Consider the following 26,740-nt stretch of genomic DNA (forward strand, 5'->3'; position numbering starts at 1 on the left):
ACTAGAGGTAAAGTGTCCCAATTTGTTGTTCTCTCTTACTGATCCCTGGATGGTTTGTAGAGATGGACCGGAACAGCTGGCAGAAATTTGGGATGATAAAGACTTATCAACAGTACCTGTGTCTATTCTCTTTGCCAAACTCAATAGCAGGACTGGGGAATATGCAAATGAGGAACTGCGGGCGATAATGTAGCACAGTATGTTGATACATCATGTAGCCAAAAGAAAAACAAAATCCATGAAGGAATGTTTTTCAGGTGTTATGGGCCAGGGTTTAGAGAACCCCAAAGTGTATCATGGAATTCATCTGATCCACAACCTTTAATAGATTGTGGTATGGGGAGCACACGGCCCACTCTACAGGTGTGGTACAGCTGGAATGGAAAAGTATTTTTTAAAGCAAAACAATGTTTATTCTATGAACTCAAGTTAACCTTTTTAAAACATACAGTGAGCATCTTAGCAACCATCAATTCATATACAACCCCCAAAGAATACAACACTAAGTAATCCTTAATAACTTTCCAAACAACATCCAGAAGTCAAAACAAGCACCTTTTAACAGAAGCACGTCAGGTTAAAGTCACTACTGCGAGCAGTTATTAGTTTCAAATCAGCAAAGGATCGATTTACAGTCTTTAGATTACAGAGGGAGACTCTAATACACCTTCTGGCTGTGACTACAGCTATCCAGCTCTGAAAACGAAACTAAAACACACCCTGCAGCAAACAGCCTAAAATGAAAGTAAAAAGCTGACAGACAGCCCAGATCCACTCACTGTCTGACATCACTGCAGTAATAAACCCCCATATCTAAAAGGTACTCTTACTACAGATATTTATATACACACCCATTTATAAACACCCATTTCTTAAAGGTACTCTCACATGGCACAGGAATATTTTGAATGTTGGTGAACAATGTATGCCTCAGAAATGTTTTGCAGTGTCGAAGACTGGAAAGATATTATACAAACAAAATAACTTTCAATTTAATTGTAGAAAGACAATTGTTTTTTTAGACTAATGTTTGTATTTCAGTATGAGCATAAGTTGAATTTAGATTTATTATCTTTTGGGGGCAGCACGGTGGCGCAGTGGGTTAGCCCTGTTGCCTCATGGCGCTGAGGACCCAGGTTCGATCCCGGCCTTGGGACACTGTCTGTGTGGAGTTTGCACATTCTCCCTGTGTCTGCGTGGGTTTCGCCTCCACAACCCAAGGATGTGCAGGGTAGGTGGATTGGCCATGCTAAATTGCCCCTTAATTGGAAAAAATGAATTGGGTACTCTAAATTTATTTTTTAAAAATGTATAATCTTTTTATATATCTTTATTGACACAAGTCGGCTTACATAAACACTGCAATGAAGTTACTGTGAAAAACCCCTAGTCACCCCATTTTGGCACCTGTTCACGTACAGAGAGGGAGAATTCAGAATGACCAAATTACCTAATAACACGTCTTTTGGGAATTGAGAGAGGAAACCGGAGCCCCTGGAGGAAACCCACGCAGACAGAAGAAGGTTTATAGAGTCCTTTGTAATGAGGAAAGAAAAGTCAAACAGATAGAGAAGTAATGGACAGCGTTACTTGTGAAAAGGATGAAACATCAAGATTTATGCTTTAACCTTGTTTTCTATCTTTTAACTTTTTGCCATTTTTATTTCCAGTTTTAAATTATTCAGAGGCTGGTTTAGCACTGGGCTAAATCGCTGGCTTTGAAAGCAGACCAAGGCAGACCAGCAGCACGGTTCAATTTCCGTACCAGCCTCCCCGAACAGGCGCCAGAATGTGGTGACTAGGGACAGTTGCTATAATTTGAAGCAACTGTGCTAACCATTGTGGTACCATGCTGCCCATGAGCAACCTAATGTGCTAGCACTGGCGCAATGAAGAACTAGTGCAATTCCAGTGCATGGCGGTGTATGATACGATGGGACGGGATCAGCACTGGAGGGCCTGACAAGCAGGATCTGCATATAGGCACTCCACTACCCTCATCCCAGCCAAGAAGATGGTACTGGTTGCACTGGAGCATGCCTATCCCATTGATGGGTCAGGTGGGGCCAGCGGGTACCTAGGGGATGGCCTGGAGATACACTCATACAACACATGGTGCTAGGTTCACAGTCGACAGTCAGCAACATGCGCAGCGGATGGCTGCCTTGCAGGCTGCGGCAATGGTGGTCCATGCCCGTCCATCCCGACACCTCGTCCCTCCTCCTGGCCACCACCCGCTACATCCCCCATCCCTGGCAGAAGCCCCCTGGCCAGCGGCACAACTGTCAGCTTTAGCAATGTTGGACACTTTTTGTACCTCCTCTTGCTCCCTCAGCAGCCACGACACCTGGGCCGGGATTCTCCCCTACCCGGCGGGATGGGGGGTCCCGGCGTAGCGGAGTGGCGCCAACCAGTCCGGCGTAGGGCCTCCCCAAAGGTGCGGAATACTCCACTCCTTTAGGGGCTAGGCCCACGCCGGAGTGGTTTCCGCCACGCCGACTGGCGCCAAAAGCGGCGCCAACGGCCTTTGGCACCAAAACCGGCGCCAACGGCCTTTGGCGCCCGCCGCCCGGTGTCGGGGCTGGCCGAAAGGCCTTCGCCAGTCCGCGCATGCGCTGGTGCGTCAGTGGCCGCTGACGTCACCACCGGCGCATGCGCGGTAGGGGGGAACTCTTCCGCCTCCGCCATAGTGGAGGCCGTGGCGGTGGCGGAAGAAAAAGAGTGCCCCCACGGCACTGGCCCACCCGCAAAGCCACAGGCCAGGTCACCGTGAGGGCACCACCGGGGTCCGACCCCAGGGGCCCGCTCGCGCCGCCAATCCCGCCGGCACCAGAGGTGCTCCAATTCCCGCCGGTGGGAGAGGCCCATTGCGGTCCGGCGAATTGCCGCGGGGGGCACACCAATCGGTGGGGCGTGATTCCCGCTCCCGCCAATTCTCGGGTGGCAGAGAATACTGGCCACGGCGGGGGCGGGATTTACGCCGGCCCCGGGCGATTACCCGACCCTGCAGGGGGTTGGAGAATTCTGCCCCTGGTTCCTGATTTTAAATGCCACAAGTGAACCTCACTGTAGGTAATTCCTCCTGGTGGAGACGGAGCATTGCAAATGGCCTGGAAATTGCCGGGTTGGGCCCATTAATGATATATCAACGGCGTTTACTGAACAATTTGCATGACCATACCGGCGTCGCTGGATAGAGAATACCGCCCATTAAAGTCAAAGAGATTCTAATGTATCAATTCACAAGAATGATAACGGGAATGGGGAAATTTGGCTATGATCAGAGTCTTTGGATTGCCATGTGAGAGTGCCTTTAAGAAATGTTTGTTTATAAATGGCTATGTATATAAATATCTGTAGTATGAGTACCTTTAAGAAATGGGTGTTTACCACTGCAGTGATGTCAGAGAATGTGCGGAGCTGGGCTGTCTGTCAGCTTTTTACTTTCATTTTAGGCTGTTTTGCTGCAGGGTGTTTTTTAGTTTTGTTTCCAGAGCTGGATAGCTGCAGTCACAGCCAGAAGGTGTATGAATGTCTCTCTGTAACCTAAAGACTAAATCAATCCTGGTGATTTAAAACTAATAACAGTAGTGACTTTAACCTGATGTGCTTCTGGTAAAAGGTGTTTTAAGTCTTATGGATGTTAAAAGGAAAGCTTAAAGGATTACTTAGTGTCGTATTATTTGGGGGTTGTATTTGAATTAATGGTTGCTAAGATGTTTACTGTAAACTTGAGTTCATAGAATAAACATCGTTTTGCTTTAAAAAAATACTTTTCCATTCCGGCTGTACCACACCTGTCGTGTGGGCCGTGTGCTCCCCATACCACAATCTATTAAAAGTTGTGGGTCAGGTGAACTCCATGATACACTTTGGGGTTCTCTAAACCCTGGCCCATAACAGGATACTGTGATTATTGTCATAGGAGGAGGAAGCTAACAGGAGATTTAATAGAGGCTTTAAAAAAAATAGGAAGCGCTTTAATATTGTCCCGGGGAGCGAAGTGTTGCACGTTTTACTTGAGTGTAATACGCGTTTAGTGGAGTGTATTAACACGCCTCCGTTTAAAGGCCGTGTGCTTAACACTGCTAGGCTCTGTATGTGTAATTTCAGCTCGGAGTCGCCAGGTGTCGTATATAAACACCTCACAAGTATCTCAAGGTCAGGTTCAAAGTAATAAAACTATACACCGATTAGTAAGTTCCAACGATCAATATTTATTATACAAATATAATAAACACGCATGCACACGCTAAAGACTAATACCTATTTCTACTATTAAACGACTAAATACTTATCTAAGTGGGAACCAGCAAGGTCAGGGGACAAGGCCTTTGTTCCTTTCTGGGCTGCACCTTCTGTTCGTTATTAGTCGAGTACTGTATAAGTTCACGTAGCGAGCGTCGTTTTGGGACTTACTGAACGATGGCTGGTGCTCAACGGCTGGTGATGGAAGACAGGATCTGGAGACTGGAGTCGAAGTCGAAACAGCAAGCCGGAGCAACAAAACAGACAGGACCAGTGGCCCCCAATGTCCGTGCCTTTTCGGGGCGGGCTTTACCTGCCATGCATCGATTGGATCAATTCCCAATCGATGCCTCACAAATCCCCCAATCTGAGGGTCTCTTCTCGATGGGTGGGGCGGTCTCTAGGGTCTTTTGTGGTGGATACTTCTGGTGCCGTTTCGTCTGGGCCTCCACTTAAAGTAACTATTCAAAACCAAATGTTGCTATTGTGTGTGCCCAGATCTGGATTGCCTCATTAATATGCAAAGCGTTTTGCTATTAACACCTTTGGTTGAGATCTTCCACCTGGCCATAAACTAGTTTTGCTACGTGCAGAATGCTAATCAGTCTTTGCAGACTGCTTGTCTTGGCTAAACTGCTTTCTCCCTGCAGTCTTAGCAGTTCTCCATTTTGTTAGCCCAGTGTCCATCTTAGGTGGCTACATTCCCTCCTTGTGATCCTCACAATTAAAAATTGTGCAGGATCACCTATGCACGTTGCTTCGAGTGCTTCTGGGTGCCTTCTTTGTGTTCCCTGACCTCGGCAAGTTCCTGAGCGTCTACTCTGTCCTTGACTATGGGAAGAAAATTTTTTACCTGACATCTCTACTTGGCGCTATGTCAAAGGGGACATGCATTACCAAAACCGGGAACCTCTACCTATCACAACTATCCTTATCTTACTTTAAACATTTTATTACAGTCTAAACCTCATCCATTCATACCACATCACATAACATTTCCTGACTCGGCAGTCGAGTCCAGGACAATATAATACATGGGTATTTTTATTCACATAGTGCTTTATTCATCAAGGGGCAAAGGGGATTGGTGAAACCGAAAAATAGGGGATCGTACTCCATAGACGGTTGAGGGGCAGGAACGGGAGGCTCTCCTTTTCCATTTCCTCAACCTGAGGGTCTGTACGATTATGCAGAGGATTGCGATCACTAGCAGTGATTCAATCACATATGACATGGAGTACCATGTCATAAATTTTGTGCACCAGGTCTGAACTTCACTGATCAGAGCTGAGCACGGGGGAGTTGGTGTGAGGGAAACATTTACGGCGGGGGTTGTGGGGGAAACGTGCCTTGCTTCCGCACAAACAAATACAACATTTAAGAATAATAGGTAGGCTTCCATCATGGTCTTCTCTTCGTTCTCTTTCTCTTCCTCCTGTATGGCCGATCCTTGCTGTGAACCCTCTTTCGTCCTTTGAAAGCTATGGGATCAAGCACAGTATCTGTCAATACACAGTTTAATATCCGTACTTGTTAGTGTACCTGTCCTCTAATTCCAATTGACCCATTAAAATGACTGGCCAAGTCACACCCTGTGACTCCCCTCATTTTTTTTTTTCAAAAGCGAATTTTTGGACCAGAATACACCTAACACCTTTCTCCTGCGAGCCGTCTCGCAGGCTTTGCTCATTTACCATCCGAATGTTCCTGGATGTAAATAGCATGTGGGATGGCGGCCTAAGGGCTGCCTAACGAAAAATGAAAACAAATTTGAAAGAAAAGGTCGAATGGGTTGCGTATGGGCCGCTACGGGTACGATTTGAATGGGATCCCCGGGTAAGGCGTGCTGTGCCATACCCGAGCTTAGCTGACCAAAGTGAGTTCTCAGACAGGGCAGGTCCTCAGTGCCGTTTGTCCACTGCCTGAGTAACCTGGATTAATCGGGCAAGAATGTGTTTACCGTGGATTTGCAGCCTCTATTCGCCGAATAGAGGGGCACCTAAAAACAATGGAGGAGCCAAGATGCTCCTTTTGGAAAATGAGCTGGGCTTCAGACATTTTAGACGATAAGGTGAGCTGCTCACCATAGAAAGTTCTCAGAGGTATCTGCGGACAAGCTAAAGTGCGTGCGAGGTGGTCACAATCTTTTCAGCTGAAAAGAAGGTGTCCAGCCTCCAACTGAACCAATAACATTGAAACAAACAAACATAAACTGACAAACAAAACATACGTGCAGGTTCCATCAGAAAGGACATCGCTTCCCTCAAGCGGTTCCTATTTTACATCATCTGGACACCTCACTTTTCCTCTGTCTCTGTGAACAGGGTCACAAAGGGGTTGCCGTATCGGGATTCAGACACCGTGTCGTCCTGCTCTCCCGGATCCCACACCCTTGTGTGGATCAGGCATGAAATCTTTGAATTATGTGACCGGGGGTCACTTTCGTCGTTGCGGACAAGTCTGTACGAATTGTCCCTGTGCCAGAGTGTTGGGTCTAAAAGTGAATGGGTATTGTCGGGGTAGTTGTGGTCGGGTGGTGGGTCTGGGTTTTTAATATAAGTGACTTCCATGGGGTCACTGGAGTCGGGGTCATAGTCGCTGCAGTGTGGGCTGTAGTGTGGTGTGCTGTTGCTATCCTCAGAGTCAGTGTCTGTATCGCTGTCTCTGCTGCGGCAGCTTGTGGGCGTTTCGGGGCGTGGTCTGTCGTGGTCAGTGGGCGGAGTCGTGGGCGAGACCGATGAAGAACTGGTCTGTGAGGGGGATGGTGGAAACGTGTCTCTAGTGGGCGGGGTGAGGTGTTCTGCTGCGTCTAGCAGGACATGGTGTGCATGGTTGGACTGTGTCCCATATGCCTTTAGCTGGTTAATATGGAACCACGCGGTCTTTCCATTGGGGTATTTTATCCTGTAAACTGAGGGGCTAATTTTATCCGAAATTGAATATGGGCCGGAATATTTTGGTGCCAAAAAACTGCTGGGGTTGTATACAGATAGCATTACCTGTTGCCCAACCTGGAATTCTGTGGGGTGAACGGTCTTGTTAAAGCATGCTGTACTTTGTCTACGCCGTTTCCCTAGCTGAACTGCGGCTGCGATCTGTGCAGACCTCACAGTCTCAACCAGGTCTTTAACGGTCTTTTCGTGTGTGAGGGCCGTCACTTCGGGGCTAGTCATGTCCAGTCCTAAAAGGAATTCTGTACCTTTCATAGGGCGTCCGGTCATGAGTGTGTGTGGTGTGTATCCTGTGGAAGTTGAAACTGTATTTCTGATGAACATGAGTGCAAATGGGAGCACTGAATCCCATGTTGAGTTGTTTTCTTGTACCATTTTTCTAAGTGTGGATTTTAGGGTCCGATTCATGCGCTCTACAATCCCGCTGGACTGTGGGTGATACGCAATGTGAAAGTTTTGTTTGATGCCGAATATTGTCAGGACGTTCTTCATGACACGTCCTGTGAAGTGAGATCCCTGGTCCGAATCAATGCTTCGGGGTAAACCCCATCTCGTGAAGATGTGGTGGGTCAGGATCTTTGCAGCTGTCTTAGCTGTATTCGTTCTAGAGGGGAATGCCTCTACCCATTTGGTAAAGGTATCGATTACCACCAGAACGTATTTATAGCCATTCCTACAAGGGGGCAATGGTCCTATAAAGTCGATCTGGAGGTTTGTCCAGGGGCCATTAACTGGTCGGGTATGCCGAAACTGTGCCTTTTTAGAATACCTCTCCGGGTTATTCTGGGCGCAAATAAGACAATTCTCGATGTAGTGAGTTACATCTGTCCTTAGGTTAGGCCACCAACAGAGCTGCCTGAGGTGCCTCGTGGTCGTGTCGATTCCTTGATATCCATGCCCGTCATGGAACAAAGCAATCATTTGATTCCTGTCCTGCTGCGGGACCACATAAAGTTGATCCTTTATGATCACACCCTCATGTGTGGTCAGTGCGTGTCTAAATTTGTCAAACTGAGGCACAAAGTTGCCTTTAAAAATCTCCCTGAGATCCTCATCCTGCTTCTGTGCTTCAGCTAAATCCCTGATATCGGTCTGTGAGACTTGAACTGCGCTCACAGGGGCGCTAGCTGGTGCGCTAGCTGGGGGTGTCCATAAGTGTCCTCGCCTGGAACCTGCCTTAGCCAGTGCGTCGGCTTTTACATTCCCAGGGGGGGATGACCTATGGTGGCTTCTAACTTTTATGATGCCGAAGGTTATGTCCTTTGCTTTATCTAAAATGTGTCGGAGTAAAGGGGCTGATGGAAGGGGTTTCCCCTCTGCGGAGACAAAACCTCGTGTCCTCCACAGGGGCAGAAAATCTGTCAAACTATTGCAGACATATAGACTGTCCGAATATATGTCCGCCGGGCTGGGGAAAGAATCGGGGTGGTCCACTATGTACGCTATGGCCGCGTGCTCTGCTGCCTGCGCGCCTAAGTGACCTGGCAATTTTAAAGCTATTTCCTCGAGAGCGCGACCCTGCGCGTCCTCGACATAGATGCCGCATCCCGTGATACGCTCACCTTCTAAAACCGTGGATGAACCGTCCACGTATATCCGTAGTGGTCCACACATGTCTGTGTGTTGGGGGCTTTGTTTTGGGTTCCCTATCTTCCTGGGGGGTGTCTTTGCTATGAAGGGTCCTGTGTTGTGTAGGGGTGCTACAATTTCACATTCATGGGGCTGTCCTGGATATTGGAGGTTGTCGGCTAAAAATGTGTGTGTGCGGGTCCGTTTTACTGTAATGTCCCGTCCTTGTAAGAGTAGTGTCCACCTAGCTGCCCTAATCTGGCTAACTGAACCGTCCTTCAGTCGACCGTCTAGGAGTAACTGTGTGGGGGTGTGCTCGGTCAAAATAGTGATGGGGTTGAGTCCGGTAATGTACGAAAAGTACTGAACTGCCCAGAAAACTGCAAGGAGGTGCCTCTCACAGGCTGAAAATCCTTGTTCCACTGGGTCTAAAAGTCGGGAGGCATAAGCCACTGGTCTTAGCTGCTCGTGCCGTTCCTGAAGTAACACGGCCGAGAGGGTCAGATCTGTGCTCGCTACCTCTATTGCATAGGGGGAAAGTTGGTCTGGGACTTGTAGCGCGGGTGCTGCGCTAAGGGCTCTCTTTAACTCCTCCACAGCCTCTGTATGCTGCGGAAGCCATTCCCATGGGGCTCCTTTCTTAAGGAGGTCTGAGAGTGGGGCTGCCTTTGTCGCGAATCCGTCGATGTGGTTCCGACAATAACCAACCAGTCCTAAGAACGACCGGAGGGCTGAAACATTCTGGGGAAGGGGCAATTTGACAATCGAATCAATTCTTTTGAATTCGATCTCGCGTTTGCCATGTGTGATGACTGTACCCAAATGCATCACTTTGTTTTCCAAAATCTGGGCCTTTCTTGGGTTAACTTTACAGCCAATTGAGGTTAAAAGTTCCAGGAGCTCGGCCAGAAGCGTAATGTGCTCTGCCTTTGTGTCTGTCTGCAGTAGTAGGTCGTCTACATACTGTACCAGACATTCGGGGCGGGAAAATTTTTCTAGACCATTTGCCAGCTGTCGGTGGAAAATGGAGGGGGAATTGTGGATTGTGGAATCCTTGTGGAAGGCATGTCCACGTATACTGCTGTGTTTTGAAAGTGAAGGCAAATTTGTACTGGCACGCCTTTGCCAATGGGATTGACCAGAAGCCATTGCTAATGTCCAATACCGTGAAATATTTGGAGTTGAGTCCCTGTTTGAGCATGGTCTCGGGACTTGTAGCTACCGTGGGGGCTACTGCTGGGGTTACTTTGTTGAGTTCCCGATAATCGATGGTCAGACGCCATGATCCGTCGGGCTTTCTCACTAGCCAAATAGGGGCATTATTGGTCGAGGCTACTGTTCTAAGCACACCTTGCTCCAATAAGCTACCTATCACTTTCTCTATTTCTCCCTCTGCTTCTAGGGGAAATCTGTACTGTTTCTGTGGTCTGGGGTCAGGTCCGGTAACGTGAATTTGTCCAGTCATTCTGCCGCAGTCATGCCGGTGACTGGCAAATGCTGTCCTGTGTTTATGTAATACTGCCTTTACTTGTCTGTCCGTGTTTAATGTAGTCAGGTCAAATGAATAGTCTCCTACTGCGCTAATTCTATTAGCGTACTCTCCTACTGGGAGAGTAGCGGGTGCTCTGTCCGATCTCGCCATTCGCCAGACACACTGGTTAACTGGGTCAAACGACAGGCTATGGGCATTCATAAAATCTAGCCCCAGGATGTGTTCTGCTGTCCGGGGAAGATTTACTAGAACGACGGGGTGTTTGGTGGAAATGTTCCCTAGCTGGATTGCTACGGGTGCTGTAATGTGTTCCTGCTGCGAGTGTCCTGTGAAACAGCTAAGTGTGATGGTGGAGGTGGTTGGCCACGTGTCTGCCTGTGCCGTGGTTGTGGAATTAATTGTGGTGCGGGACCCTCCTGTGTCCCAAAGTAACTCTATGGGCTTCCCTCTAACTTTAGCTGTGACTACCGGTCGTCCGGATTGATCCCAAAGAGTGTCACAGACCCAAGTGGGGGAGCCCGAACACCGTCAGTCTGTCCCGTCCACATTGGTCTGTCCTGACTGTATCCCTATACTATGGATTGGTTTTGTTTTATTCCTAATCAGAGTGCCTGTCTGCTGGCCTCTCTGTGATCTCTGGGGTGCATTACATTCCTTAGCCCAATGTCCTAACTGGCCACAGTTGTAGCATTCCTGCGACTTCTGTGGAGGACTGTTCTTTCCTTCATTTACCCACGCGGGGTTTTGGTGCTCTCTCACTGCCTGTATGTCCGCTGCAGCCTGAGCTTCTTCTGGGGATTTCACTTTGCCTCTGCCCTGAACTGATTGCTCCCAAGCGCGGGACAATCTTTTCAGGACCCACTTCTCATTATGGGCCTCCTCTGAGGGGTCATAGCTGTTGCAAGCACTCTGTCCTGCATCTGTGGCATGGGAGATTATGGTGCGCGTCCATTTAACCATATTTTCTCGGTTCAAATGGGCTCTATTTAAATCGCCAAAAACTGCGTTAAAATGGATCCACAGCCTTCCTGCAAATGCTGTGGGGTGCTCGGTTTTCTTCTGTCGGCACTTATTAAGTCCTTCTACTGGGTCACCTCGGTTATACCCTATGGCATCTAAAATGGAGGTGTGCATTTCCTCTAGGGTGCCTCTGCCAACGTTCTGTGGGTCGGGGAGGGCTGCTACTACCGATGGGTCTAAACTCAGAACCGTGAGTTTAACCTGCTCTCTCTCGTCCAGGCCGTACATGGTTGCCTGTTGCTTTACTTTTGCGAAAAATTGGTGGGGGTCTGCAGTGGGGAGAAACGGAGTGATCTTTTCACACGCGTCCCTGAGTTGGGTTACAGTTAAGGGGGTGGTGTAGGTAATATCGGGTGCGCCTTCTGTGGTCGCTTTCCTCTGGGTGGTGACTGGATTCATGGGTGCGGTAACTATCTGATCTGTGGGGGGTTGGGGTGCTTGTCTTTTCTGCTGCGCTGCTGGCGCACATGTTCCCTGAACATAACGCTGCGCTGTTTCACTTAACTCTTTCCAGTCTGGGGCATTCTCCTCATCTAACTGCGTTCCAAAGGTGCTTTGAAACCCATTTTGCACTGAAAGCAGCGATTGCAGCTCCGCAATCTGCTTCCTGCATTTCGCATGGTCTACTGTACTCTGTCTTTGTTCTTTGGTGGCAGCATGGAGTGCTCTTAAAGCTGCTTTAAGGTCAGAGCATTGCCTCTGCAAAGCCTCTACCTGCTTCTCTGATTCTTCTCTCATCAGGACGGCACGTTGCACGTCCTGATAGGCCTTTTCGTACTGGGTCTGGGAACTGCTGAGATGGGCTAGACAAGACTGATGTGCCCTCTTGGCATCATCCACCTCTCTACCTTTCTCTGCCAACTTCCCTCTAAGATCCGTATTCTCTTTCTCGATGTCCCTGACATCCACTTTACTCATTCGATTTCTCTCCTCTAATTCTGCCCGGAGCGTCTGAACGACCTCCTCTGTGCCTCGCAATTGTGCCAAACAGGACATGATTGCCATCGGCTTGCGTGCTTTACTAAGGGTCTTCTTATGAATTTGAGAGAGGTTCTCCCACCAAGTATGTCCTATACTTCCGGGACCTGTCTCCTCATTCAAACAGAATTCTTTCCAAAGGGGCCATCCCTTTCCTTGCAGATACTTGCGGAGTTCCAGCTCCCACACGGGACACTGACCTACTCGGCTACTGCTGGTCGCTGCGACCACAAACCGTTCTGGGTTCATGAGGCGTTCCATTGCCTGCATGGCCATTTTCTCTGACTCACTTTAATTTGGAACAGGGGGTGTTGATGTTATGTCTCACGAAACGGGTAAGGCTTACGCTATGTTCCGTTCACAAAACTACCGAAAGTTTGTCGCAACAAAAATGCTTTCAGGTTTTCCTTACAACCCTGTTAGTACGCATGCACTAAACACACTTCCGAATTACGTTTATTCGTTTGAACACCTTGAATACTTGTGATTTCTTTACCAGATTTCTAATTCAAATTTCAGGGTCCTCGACGGAGTGGGGGTTCCACTTGTAACCGCGTCCCGGCGGAGTCGCCACTAAATGTTGCACGTTTTACTTGAGTGTAATACGCGTTTATTGGAGTGTATTAACACGCCTCCGTTTAAAGGCCGTGTGCTTAACACTGCTAGGCTCTGTATGTGTAATTTCAGCTCGGAGTCACCAGGTGTCGTATATAAACACCTCACAAGTATCTCAAGGTCAGGTTCAAAGTAATAAAACTATACACCGATTAGTAAGTTCCAACGATCAATATTTATTATACAAATATAATAAATACGCATGCACACGCTAAAGACTAATATCTATTTCTACTATTAAACGACTAAATACTTATCTAAGTGGGAACCAGCAAGGTCAGGGGACAAGGCCTTTGTTCCTTTCTGGGCTGCACCTTCTGTTCGTTATTAGTCGAGTACTGTATAAGTTCACGTAGCGAGCGTCGTTTTGGGACTTACTGAACGATGGCTGGTGCTCAACGGCTGGTGATGGAAGACAGGATCTGGAGACTGGAGTCGAAGTCGAAACAGCAAGCCGGAGCAACAAAACAGACAGGACCATGTGCGGGGTCTATCTTTATAGTGGCCCCCAATGTCCGTGCCTTTTCGGGGCGGGCTTTACCTGCCATGCATCGATTGGATCAATTCCCAATCGATGCCTCACAAATCCCCCAATCTGAGGGTTTCTTCTCGATGGGTGGGGCGGTCTCTAGGGTCTTTTGTGGTGGATACTTCTGGTGCCGTTTCGTCTGGGCCTCCACTTAAAGTATCTATTCAAAACCAAATGTTGCTATTGTGTGTGCCCAGATCTGGATTGCCTCATTAATATGCAAAGCGTTTTGCTATTAACACCTTTGGTTGAGATCTTCCACCTGGCCATAAACTAGTTTTGCTACGTGCAGAATGCTAATCAGTCTTTGCAGACTGCTTGTCTTGGCTAAACTGCTTTCTCCCTGCAGTCTTAGCAGTTCTCCATTTTGTTAGCCCAGTGTCCATCTTAGGTGGCTACATTAGGCAGAAGTTAAAGAAATATCTTTTCGCAGAAAGTTGTTGAGACATGAAATGGGTTACCACTGGGAATGGTTGAGACAAAAACTGTTGCATCTTTTAAAGGAGAATTGGATAGTATTTGATGCAGAGGAAGATGTAAGGCTAAGGAGGATATTTCAAGCAATGAGTGTTTTAAATTGCTCTAACAGTTGCCCCAGGCACAAAATGGCCAATTGACCTCCTTCTGTGATTGTATGAAGTACTTGGTTTAAAATGTGGCTTGATTCATTTAATGTAAGCAGTTATTTCTAGATGGAATAGAAGTTTATTTTTAAGATTTAGCAAAATGTCACATTTTTTATTTAAAGCTTCCAGAATGAAGAAAAAGATTATGCTCCTGTTATCTAAACTAGGTAGGTATTTCCGAAGCACATTTATATTACAGCTTTTGAGCTTATGTGCAGCAATTGTGGTTGTGCAAAATAGATTGCATCATCCAGGAGTGGCTGGAGAGCTAGACCGCAATGGCATGAAAACTAGGGCACATCAACAACTTAGAAACATCTTAAATTTTCTTTTTCATGTTGGCAGAGAGTTAGCATTCTGATAATTGTCTTATTAATGTCAAAACATTATTCTCGTTGAAAGATGAGGGAATGACTCCAAGGGTGAGCACCATGACTCAGGTCAGCCAGCTCAGTAAGTCTGATACAGATACCTATAGGGCAAAAGCCCCTAATTCAAGTTAATTGCCTTCAGTGACCCTCAGTGCTGTAGAAGTAACAGGTTTCTGTTTTACAGGATTTAATCAAAAGTAACAATATCCTCTCCATCATAATTAAGTAATAATTTACATAATTCAAACAAAATCCTGGGTGTTGTTATAATTAATGCTTGGACAAATAGTTTTTTGCAACTTAATTTGTTATCCCAATGAATATTTCAAAGTTGCAGCTTCTCCGCAGTGTAAGTTGCTCCATGCAAGTATCTGTAATTTGTGGGATAGTATGCCGCATTAAATCTGATTTCAGAGGACTATTCCATGGATACAAAATTTCATACAGACTTCTATCTAACTCCTTGATTTCCAGATGACACTCTTTACAATGCCAACTACACATCCTGTTTACTTTTCCATGGGATCAGACATTTATTATTGTCAGCTGAATTCGTCATTCTCATTGTATTCCAGGAGACCGTGCAAAACCTGACCTTGCTAATGGTCAGGCAGTGCTTTGCAAATTAAATAGGTTGAATCCTCTATTTAATACTGATCACACTTAATATGTAGCAAGCTTTTTTTAAATAGCTGCTGAGACAGACTAGTGAGAAATTTCAAACATAGGAGTTTGTTTGCGCGATATGACTATCTATACCCTATGTAGCTAGGGATCAAATAACCTAGACACAGGTTGCCAAGAAAGAAGACTAAAGTTAAAATTGGATAGTTTACCTTTGCTTGTTCATGCTGGAATCTCTCCATCTAATAATGTTCCATCAATGAAAAAATTAAGCTGATTGCATAAATTATATAGAGTAAGACAAATGCATGTACAGCTAAAGTACTTTACAATCCAGAGGCTGCTGTATATATAACAAGTATATCCTTAATTAATGTAAGGTCGTTAACTTAAATTATTACAGTAAATATATCCTAATTTGTTAATTGGGAAGATTGAAGTTGAAGTTTTGGTCTCTTTAACTTTTGCAGAATAAAACAACGTTTGTTACTTTATCTTTGAGAATATTTGTGACGATTAATACTTTCATGCCCTCAATCAAATATCTTGTGCAATAAAATGATTGAAAATAATTTATTTCCCAATAATGGAAGAATGTCGTCAAAACTCCAACAACTAGGTATGAATTATACTGTAAACGTCCTAATCGTTAACCAATAGTTTGAGTTATCCTATTGATTGTAGAGACCAATTTTCTGTCGGAACTATTTGAAATAAAGAGTATCGTAGCCTGTGCTTACCTTATTTTGATTGTCAAATAGTTAAAATCCAGTCTCCACTGTAAGTTATTGCACAGTTTGTGAGCACCATTTATGCATCTAACACAACCCCATGGTTATAAATGCCTGATGTGAAAAACGGAAGCAGCATAAACATTATTAGACATTGTGGTTTTTATCAAGTTAGTTCACCAATTTCCTGCTATTATTGTTCGCATAATAAGTGTTGGCTGTGTCTACTATTTCTGAGAATACCCTATTTTACCTTTCTAGCCCATTGCTATAAAGTCTCGGCGGCGCTCTAACGGAAATGCAGCAGAGTCCCGTGTTGAGCACTTTTAGTCGGGTGTTTCTCGGTGCTCACAGCTATCTAATGGGCCTCTGTTTTATTCAGCCCACAGAGTACAGAAATAGCCTCATTTTTACATGGCGCCTCAATTGAAAGACATCCCAATGTGACCCCCAGACCCTCCCGATGCATATATAAGGGGTCATCGAGCCCCCAACGCCCCACCTAATAAGGGCAGGGCACAACCCGAGTCCTATCCTCAATACAGGCAAAATGCCACCAGGCACCTTGCCACTGCCAGCCTGGCACCCTAGTAGTGTCCCTGACAGCCTGGCAGTGTCAGGATGGAACCCAGGTGCCATCAGGGGTGCCAGGGTAACACTCTGCCCAGAGCCCAGCTACCCAGGGGCCCCTGAGCCACTGGAAGACATCCGATAACTGCTCGTCATTTGTACAGACTAGTACTAAGCGGCGCTTACTCAGGGTCTCTGAGGCACGGGGGTTAGATCCCACACCTTGGGTAACTCTGGCAAGTGCATATTGAAGTGTATCTTGCTGCAGCACTTTAATATGCAGATCCCGACGTCTCGCGAGATTCTGTTAGATCTCGTGAGGCGTTCCGAGTTGGATAAATCCTGGAAAAGGCCACTTGCGGGATTGACCGGCCACGTTGCAACCCCCCAGCCCCGGTTCCAGCAGACATGGCCAGTAGATCGTGCCCTGGATCATGTGATGAATGTGGGAATTTCAGGTATATATTGTATAAGATGTACTTGGTGCAGTCAGGGTAAAAAGCCTGGGTTGGGGTGTGTATGACCGCTGCAGTAATTTAAAAAAGAATCCTGGTTTGAAAGACAGCCAGGCTTTGTGCCTGCAAAAGGGATAATTAAAGCATTGTTCATGATTCATTCCAGTCATGGATATTCTTTGCTGAAGTAGGGCTCATGGAATTTAAAGAAGGTTCCCTGGGGGGGAAATAATGAGTGACATTGTGTGTAGCCTTAGTAAGATGATGTAGTTAATGGGAGGGGGCAGAGGCTGAAGCAATCAGGTGTTGAGTTTCAGTTTGGAGTTCAGTTAAAGATTGGGATGTGAACAGACCAGGAGCTTCTCTCAAAAGAGTGAGTTAAAGATTTGTCTGTGAATGGGACTGGAGAGCTTTTTTGACAAAGGCTAGCAGGTTAAACAATAGTCTGACACAGATAAGAAGCTGCAGGTGGTTTCCTGACCAGATTTCTCTCTCCAATCAGTCTTTTGCAAAGGGACTCTATTCAAGTGTACAGCAGACGACCCTGTGTCTGTTAGCTGGACTTAAAAGTAGATTTTGACATGAAATGGGGGTTACTTGAGTGGAGATAAATGATAGCAGTTAGGAGTGTTTCATTTTATTGTAAAGCATTGTTTAACAGGCAATTGTCAGCTATTTTCTTTGTGATAAAGTGTCAGTAATAAAGTTTGTTTCAATATACCATATTCCTATTTGTGCATGGTATCACTCTTGGAACGAAATATCCTTTCCTCACAGTCATACAAATTAAATGAAATATTGGAAGTTATGTCCAGTATCCTAGCAACTGTTGGAGTCTGGTCAGGATTGTAATCATTATGCTTTCACAGTTGAGTTCAGTAGCTCCACTAAATCACCTGTGCATTACACTCCTACAATTATTGAACTTAGATGGAAAGGTTAAGCATCTTTGCTCAAATTAGTATAGATTGTTATTTGCGGAATTCAATTATTTTTTAAAACATTTTTTCTTTATTGAAATAAATGTCTGTTATTGAAGTTTAATGTTTGCAATACAAATAGCAAGTTATCCTCCTTTAATCAGCAAAGAAATGAGCAAAGGTAGTCCTACACCTAATGGCTGAGCTTTGACCGCCTGACCATGGCCTACATGTGATCAAGAAAAAGGTAGCTTGCTAGATTTATTCAGGTGATTTGAGAACAGGCTGGATGAACTAGGCTGCTGTTTAGTCCCACAAGCTGAGTTAAGATGTGAAATTTATTAAATAAAGATGAAGTATTTTAAAGCAACGGACATTAAACAGTGACAGAGGAGATTTGTGCATGTGTGTTGCCAAGACTAGGCAATCACAACTATGAGGAAATATTGGCAAGGTGGGAGTTGTTCTCCTTGGAACAGAGCAGGCTGAGGGGAGCTTTAATTGCGATGTACAAAGTTGTGAGGGGTCTGGATAGAGTGGATGGGAAAGGCCTATTTACTTCAGCAGAGCAGTCAGCGACGAGAGGAAATAGATTTAAAGTAATTAATAGAAAGATTGAAGGGGAGATTAGGAAAGTTATCTTCACCCATCGGGCTGTGGGGGTGTGGAACTCACTGCTTGAAAGAGTGACAGAGGTAGAAACGCTCAAGTCATTTAAAATGTTTCTGGATGCCTGTGGACTAAAGGCTGGAAAGTGGGGTGGGTGGCTAATTTTTCAGACAAAGCAGAGACAATGGGCCTCTTTCTGCGTCGTAATCTTTCTATGATTCTATTTTCCCCTTTATCTCAATACTACTGTTATTAATGTAATCTTTTTAGTTCTAGTTTATTTTTTCATGGCTGTGTCAGAGAATTTATTGCCCATCCCTAATTGCCCTTGAGGGAGCAGTTAAGAGTCAACCACATTGCTGTCACATGTAGGCCAGACCTACAGGTAAGGACGGCTGATTTCCTTCCCTAAACATAGAACATAGAACATAGAACAGTACAGCACAGAACAGGGCGGGGTATAAATACCCAGTACTCCCGGCAGTCGTCCATTTACTGTAATCGACCGCAGGGCTAACATCTAGCTGATTAAAGCCATACTTTTGTACAGTAACTCGTCTCGTGTTCAATTGATGGTACATCACATTGTTATTACTATCCCATCTCCTCCCTTCAAGTCCCTGGGTTTATAGGCTCAAGCAGTCTGGAAGCCTTATAACTCCTCCATATCTCATTTGAACTCCGTCCGGTGTGTGGTGGGCTCTGTTGCTGCAGGTAAACACTATTGATTTTGACATTGTTCCAGCATTTGGGTATCTTTGTTGATTTGGCAATTGTGTTGATACATGGTTGATGCTAGATCCCATTTCTCACAGGGTGGACGAACGCTGTGCTCATCTCCAAATCATTTCTTCACCCTTTTGGTGTGCAATCTTGACCTCCTGAATCATCTTTGGGCCTTGTGAGCATTTATATGTTTTGGCCTTGCACAGTTTGCTGAAGTGTCCATTTCTGTGGCAGTGCTTTGCTCCACAGCGCTGGCACGGTCGCCCTGCTGGTTGGTTCGGGAATTGCTTCCCTTGGCCTTCCCCATTTCTGAGCTGCTTAATTAACTAGACTGTGGGGTTTCCTTTCTACCATGGCTAACTTTCTCCTCTTAAAATAGACCTGTGCTGCACAGAGTCCAGGCTGCCTAACAATCTAGGTAGCTTTCTCAATGCTTAGATCTTCCATCGCTTGCAGTTTGTCTTGGGGTGAATCGTCTGCTATTCCTACAACTATTCTATCCTTGATAGGTTCAGATTTTTGGTCTCCCTATTCAAATCTTTCAGCCATCCCGTTCAGATCATTACTCAATGATTTGACAGGTTCACCCTGCTGTTGGCCACGCTGATTAAATTTATACCTTTCCAGAATTTATTTGCTTCTTAGGTTCCAATAAACATTGAATGGTTTTAGTACTTCAGATTTAACAGATAGTTTATTGGTTCCTTGTCGAGCAATAATGTTGTTTGCAATCAGGACTTCCCAAATAAAGCAATAATATTGTCTGCTCCCAGGCCTCTCAAATAAAGCAATGTGTTAACTTGTTCAGCATCTGTCTTACCCCAATCCTGAAGCAATCATGTATTTAAGGAACCTTTTTCTCCGTAGTGCGTAATTGTATGATTGATCTGGACTTTGGGTAAGTCTTCTGAAGAGATCCATGGTAAGTGTACGTCCAGCTTGAAGAAGTTGCTAAAATTCAAGATGCAATGCTGTGCATTTGAAGACAAATGATTTTCCTGCAATTGTCATTTTTGATGGGCCCCCGCTGTAATGATGTTCGTGTTCGGACTCAAAAAAGCTTTAAACGACTGCTTGGATCGACTAACTGCAGATTTCTCCATTTCAGCACTATGCTTTGGGGTCACAAAAGTGTTGAATCCGGACCTTTGCTGGCCATTAAAACTGTTTAGTTGCGATTCTTCCAAGTTAATTAATTTATTTTCCTTTTATGGAGTGAGTTTGAACATCACTTGTTTAACCACTGACTCGAGAATCTGGTTTTACTGATGGGAGTTTGTGAACTGCAATTTGTGAACTATTTATGCATTTCTCAGGACTTGCTGTAACCGGGATATAAAAGTTTTTAGCTCACGGCTGTCAGGTCTGCTGACTCTTCACTCTGCAAACTGAAGCTGATACATTAACGGGGTTTGGATACATTAATGGCGTTCAAAAGGTACCTCGACAAATACATGGATAGGATGGGTATGGAGGGATACAGCACTAACTAGGGGCGAAATTCTCTGACCCCCAGCAGGGTCGGAGAATCACCTGGGGCCGCCGAAAATCCAGCCCCCGCCATGACGGAAGCGGAAGAGAAACCCACATCGCGCATGTGCCGGTGGTGACGTCAGTGGCAGCTGGCCGCTGACGTCACTGCCGGTGCATGCGCCGAACGGCGAAAGCCTTTCGGCCAGCCCCGCTGCCGGGGGCGCTGGTTGTTTGCGCCAGTCTTCTGGAGCCAACCGCTCCGGCGCGGGGCTGACCCCCAAAGGTGGGGAGAATTCCCCACCTTTGGGGAGACCCGACCCCTGAGTGATTGGCGCCACTCCCCTGTGCCGGGACCCCCCGTCACGCCAGGTAGGGGAGAATCCAGCCCAAGTGCTGAGGGTTTTGGCCAAAGGTGGTATCATGACTGCTATAGGCTTGGAATACTGCAGTGACAAATTTAACATTTCTACCGTCAGCTTCTAAGTTTTTTTTGTGGAACTTTTCCCTGGCGAATTTCCTCTGCATTTCTGATTCTCGAGCTTTTCCCATGGCGGGGGCGGGATTTTCGGCGGCCCCAGGTGATTCTCCGACCCTGCTGGGGGTCGGAGAATTTCGCCCCTAGTTAGTGCTATATCCCTCCATACCCATCCTATCCATGTATTTGTCAAGGTACCTTCAGAATGCTTGTTCAAATTTTTCTTTAGACTTACCGGATTTTAGTTTTTTTCTGATTTTTGTTGGCGAGTTTTGGGTTTTTCCATTTGGTGCACCATGTTGTATGATGTTGTATACCATTCAATAGGACTTAATGAAATCCGTATAATCTTAGGTAGGTTAATTGTATGTATTTATTAACTACAAGAACTATGTACATATATACAGTAAAAGGTTCAAGCTGGGAACTGTCTCCATGCTTGCTTGTACACACAGCTCTGTCCAACACTATAAACTGACCCCTAGGGACAGCACATGCTTTTTCTTACTTTCACATGGTGGGTGATGCTGTATTCGGTCACACATTAATCCTATATGTGCCAGTCCACTATAATAATAATCTTCATCTTTTATTATTGTCCTAAGTAGGCTTACATTAACACTGCAATGAAGTTATTGTGAAAATCCCCTCGTCGCCACATTCCGGCGCCTGTTCGGGTACATAGAGGGAGAATCCAGAATGTCTAATTCACCTAAGAGCACATCTTTCAGGACTTGTGGAAGGAAGCCGGAGCACCCGGAGGAAACCCATGCAGACACGAAGAGAACGATAGTACAACATTCTTCTCCATGTTGAAACTCATTTGCCATTTGTATGCTGATTCTGAATATTTATTGACATATTCTGTATTTTGATGCAATATTCCTCAGTATTTGCTTTGGCGGTACTGTTGTAACCATCTCTAATAGAACATAGAACGATACAGCGCAGTACAGGCCCTTCGGCCCTCGATGTTGCACCGACATGGAAAAAAAATCTAAAGGCCATCTAACCTACACTATGCCCTTATCATCCATATGCTTATCCAATAAATTTTTAAATGCCCTCAATGTTGGCGAGTTCACTACTGTTGCAGGTAGGGCATTCCACGGCCTCACCACTCTTTGCGTAAAAAACCCACCTCTGACCTCTGTCCTATATCTATTACCCCTCAATTTAAGGCTATGTCCCCTCGTGCTAGCCACCTCCATCCGCGGGAGAAGGCTCTCGCTGTCCACCCTATCTAACCCTCTGATCATTTTGTATGCCTCTATTAAGTCACCTCTTAACCTTCTTCTCTCTAACGAAAACAACCTCAAGTCCATCAGCCTTTCCTCATAAGATTTTCCCTCCATACCAGGCAACATCCTGGTAAATCTCCTCTGCACCCGTTCCAAAGCTTCCACGTCCTTCCTATAATGAGGCGACCAGAACTGTACGCAATACTCCAAATGCGGCCGTACTAGAGTTTTGTACAACTGCAACATGACCTCATGGCTCCGGAACTCAATCCCTCTGCCAATAAAGGCCAACACACCATAGGCCTTCTTCACAACCCTATCAACCTGGGTGGCAACTTTCAGGGATCTATGTACATGGACACCGAGATCCCTCTGCTCATCCACACTGCCAAGAATTTTACCATTAGCCAAATATTCCACATTTCTGTTATTCTTTCCAAAGTGAATCACCTCACACTTCTCCACATTAAACTCCATTTGCCACCTCTCAGCCCAGCTCTGCAGCTTATCTATGTCCCTCTGTAACCTGCAACATCCTTCCGCACTGTCTACAACTCCACCGACTTTAGTGTCGTCTGCAAATTTACTCACCCATCCTTCTGCGCCCTCCTCTAGGTCATTTATAAAAATGACAAACAGCAACGGCCCCAGAACAGATCCTTGTGGTACGCCACTCGTAACTGAACTCCATTCTGAACATTTCCCATCAACTACCACTCTCTGTCTTCTTTCAACTAGCCAATTTCTGATCCACATCTCTAAATCACCCTCAATCCCCAGCCTTCGTATTTTCTGCAATAGCCGACCGTGGGGAACCTTATCAAACGCTTTACTGAAATCCATATACACCACATCAACTGCTCTACCCTTGTCTACCTGTTCAGTCACCTTCTCAAAGAACTCGATAAGGTTTGTGAGGCATGACCTACCCTTCACAAAACCATGCTGACTGTCCCTAATCATATTATTCCTATCTAGATGATTATAAATCGTATCTTTTATAATCCTCTCCAAGACTTTACCCACCACAGACGTTAGGCTCACCGGCCTATAGTTACCGGGGTTATCTCTACTCCCCTTCTTGAACAAAGGGACCACATTTGCTATCCTCCAGTCCTCTGGCACTATTCCTGTAGCCAATGATGACCTAAAAATCAAAGCCAAAGGCTCAGCAATCTCTTCCCTGGCTTCCCAGAGAATCCTAGGATAAATCCCATCCGGCCCCGGGGACTTATCTATTTTCACCTTGTCCAGAATTGCCAACACTTCTTCCCTACGCACCTCAATGCCATCTATTCTAATAGCCTGGGTCTCAGCATTCTCCTCCACAATATTATCTTTTTCTTGAGTGAATACTGACGAAAAGTATTCATTTAGTATCTCGCTTATCTCCTCAGCCTCCACACACAACTTCCCACCACTGTCCTTGACTGGCCCTACTCTTACCCTAGTCATTCTTTTATTCCTGACATACCTATAGAAAGCTTTTGGGTTTTCCTTGATCCTACCTGCCAAAGACTTCTCATGTCCCCTCCTTGCTCGTCTCAGCTCTCTCTTTAGATCCTTCCTCGCTTCCTTGTAACTATCAAGCGCCCCAACTGAAACTTCATGCCTCATCTTCACATAGGCCTCCTTCCTCCTCTTAACAAGAGATTCCACTTCTTTGGTAAACCACGGTTCCCTCGCTCGACCCCTTCCTCCCTGCCTGACTGGTACGTACTTATCAAGAACATGCAATAGCTGTTCCTTGAACAAGCTCCACATATCCAGTGTGCCCAACCCTTGCAGCCTACTTCTCCAACCAACACATCCTAAGTCATGTCTAATGGCATCATAATTGCCCTTCCCCCAGCTATAACTCTTGCCCTGCGGGGTATACTTATCCCTTTCCATCACTAACATAAAGGTCACCGAATTGTGGTCACTGTTTCCAAAGTGCTCACCTACCTCCAGATCTAACACCTGGCCTGGTTCATTACCCAAAACCAAATCCAATGTGGCCTCGCCTCTTGTTGGCCTGTCAACATATTGTGTCAGGAAACCCTCCTGCACACATTGTACAAAGAATGACCCATCTAATGTACTCGAACTATATCTTTTCCAGTCAATATTTGGAAAGTTAAAGTCTCCCATAACAACTACCCTGTTACTTTCGCTCTTTTCCAGAATCATCTTCGCCATCCTTTCCTCTACATCCCTAGAACTATTAGGTGGCCTATAGAAAACTCCCAACAGGGTGACCTCTCCTTTCCTGTTTCTAACCTCAGCCCATACTACCTCGGAAGAAGAGTCCCCATCTAGCATCCTTTCCGCCACCGTAATACTGTCCTTGACTAGCAGCGCCACACCTCCCCCTCTTTTGCCCCCTTCTCTGAGCTTACTAAAACACCTAAACCCCGGAAGCTGCAACAACCATTCCTGTCCCTGCTCTATCCATGTCTCTGAAATGGCCACAACATCGAAGTCCCAGGTACCAACCCATGCTGCCAGTTCCCCAACCTTATTTCGTATACTCCTGGCATTGAAGTAGACACACTTCAAACCACCTACCTGAACACTGGCACCCTCCTGCGAGAGCATCTTACCACCTCCCTTTGACCCTCAATGGAACTACCATTTCACTACCTTCCAGGCACAAGGTAGCAGGGTAGCATGGTGGTTAGCATAAATGCTTCACAGCTCCAGGGTCCCAGGTTCGATTCCCGGCTGGGTCACTTTCTGTGTGGAGTCTGCACGTCCTCCCCCTGTGTGCGTGGGTTTCCTCCGGGTGCTCCGGTTTCCTACCACAGTCCAAAGATGTGCGGGTTAGGTGGATTGGCCATGCTAAATTGCCCGTAGTGTCCTAATAAAAGTAAGGTTAAGGGGGGGGTTGTTGGGTTACGGGTATAGGGTGGATACGTGGGTTTGAGTAGGGTGATCATGGCTCGGCACAACATTGAGGGCCGAAGGGCCTGTTCTGTGCTGTACTGTTCTATGTTCTAAGACTGAAATTGATTCAACACAGCTCTATCAACACTCTAGAAACTCAACATCATCCAGGACAGAACAGCTTACTTGATCAGCAATCCAGCCACCACCTTAAACAACTACTCCCTTTATCATTGACGTAACATGCCTGCAGTGTATACCATCTCTAAATTTACTGAAACAAGGCCTGAAGTCTCATTTGACAGGACATCCCAAACCCATGACTTCTAGCACCTGGAAGAACACAATCAGCAGATTCATGGGGACACCACCACCTGCAAGCCCCTGTCTAATTGACACAACAACCTGATTTGGAAATATATCACCATTTATTGTTAGGTGTGGATCAAAATCATGGAACTTCCTCCAGTTGCTGCTGTTTGAAAAGGTGGCTCTGTGCCTCCTCCTCAAAGTCAATTAGGAATGGGTAATAAATATAATGGGAGGGCAAATGATTGTTGGTATTGCCAACTAGGTGGGAGGGAAAGAGAAGGAGAGGGAGCAGCGAAAGAGAGAGAAGGGGAGAGGTGGCAGGGTGAGAGAGAAGGGGAGAGGTGGCAGGGTGAGAGAGAGAGAGAGAGAGAGAGAGAGAGAGGTGAGTGGAAGGGAGAGAGGTGGGTGTGTGTGCGAGAGAGGTAGGAAGGTGGATGAGAGAGAGTTGGGGGGGTGAGTGGTGGGAGGGTGAGTGGTGGGAGGGTGAGTGGTGGGAGAAAGCTGGGAGGGTGAGTGGTGGGAGGGTGAGTGGTGGGAGAGAGTTGGGAGGATGAGTGGTGGGAGAGAGCTGGGAGGGTGAGTGGTGGGAGGGTGAGTGGTGGGAGGGTGTGGTGGGAGGGTGAGTGGTGGGAGGGTGAGTGGTGGGAGGGTGAGTGGTGGGAGGGTGAGTGGTGGGAGAGAGTTGGGAGGGTGAGTGGTGGGAGGGTGAGTGGTGGGAGGGTGAGTGGTGGGCAGGGCCGGCTCAAGGTACCGACAACTCGGGCAGTCGCCCGGGGCGCCATGTGCTAGGGGGCGCCATCAAGTCTCTGTCTATGTATTTGCATTATGTACTTCTGTATGTCCTATGTGTTTCATGGTACAGGTGACAATAAATCAAACCTAATTAATTCAGTGGCCGAAAGGTTGTAAGATTCTAAGGACGATCTGCGCATTTGCAACATGTTGCCTCCGCTTGATGGCAGCTACGCATGCTCAGTAGCTGCCCACGCGCAGCCCGGAGTCACGTGGGGTGCTCCTTCAGCCCCGGCCCCGCCTCCTGTGCGGCCGCCATGTTGATTGGCCTCGGCCGCCTGCCGGTCTGGTTCAGCCGCTGGCGACTGCTCAGTGTCTGAGTGAGGCAGTGGCTGCGCGGAGGGTCCTCGGCGGGATGAGGGCCGCCGAGGGGAGCAGGAAAAGGCTATCCGCAGCGGGGAAAGGTGATGGAGCGCAGCGCTGGAGGCCTTTAAAATTGGCACTTGTAAGGGCGCCGAAGTTCAGCTTGCCCGGGGCGCCAGCAACCCTAGGGCCGCTGCTGGTGGTGGGAGAGAGTTGGGAGGGTGAGTGGTGGGAGGGTGAGT

The 26,740-nt window shown here is 46.5% G+C and overlaps 1 protein-coding gene across 1 annotated transcript in view; it reads right to left on the reverse strand.

The window, feature by feature from the left end:
* LOC119975618 overlaps positions 1-23,387 on the reverse strand; it is a gene marked incomplete at its 5' end in the record, with an annotated part of 45,099 nt that extends 21,712 nt beyond the window's left edge. The window contains 3 exons of the mRNA XM_038815408.1: positions 16,805-16,902; positions 19,855-19,985; positions 22,935-23,387. Of these exons, the coding sequence (XP_038671336.1) occupies positions 16,805-16,902; positions 19,855-19,985; positions 22,935-23,387 (682 nt within the window). The remainder of the gene's footprint in view (positions 1-16,804; positions 16,903-19,854; positions 19,986-22,934) is intronic.
* Between the last annotated feature and the right edge of the window lie 3,353 nt (positions 23,388-26,740).

This window comes from Scyliorhinus canicula, chromosome 13 (genome assembly GCF_902713615.1).
Source record: "Scyliorhinus canicula chromosome 13, sScyCan1.1, whole genome shotgun sequence".
Taxonomy (NCBI): domain Eukaryota; kingdom Metazoa; phylum Chordata; class Chondrichthyes; order Carcharhiniformes; family Scyliorhinidae; genus Scyliorhinus; species Scyliorhinus canicula.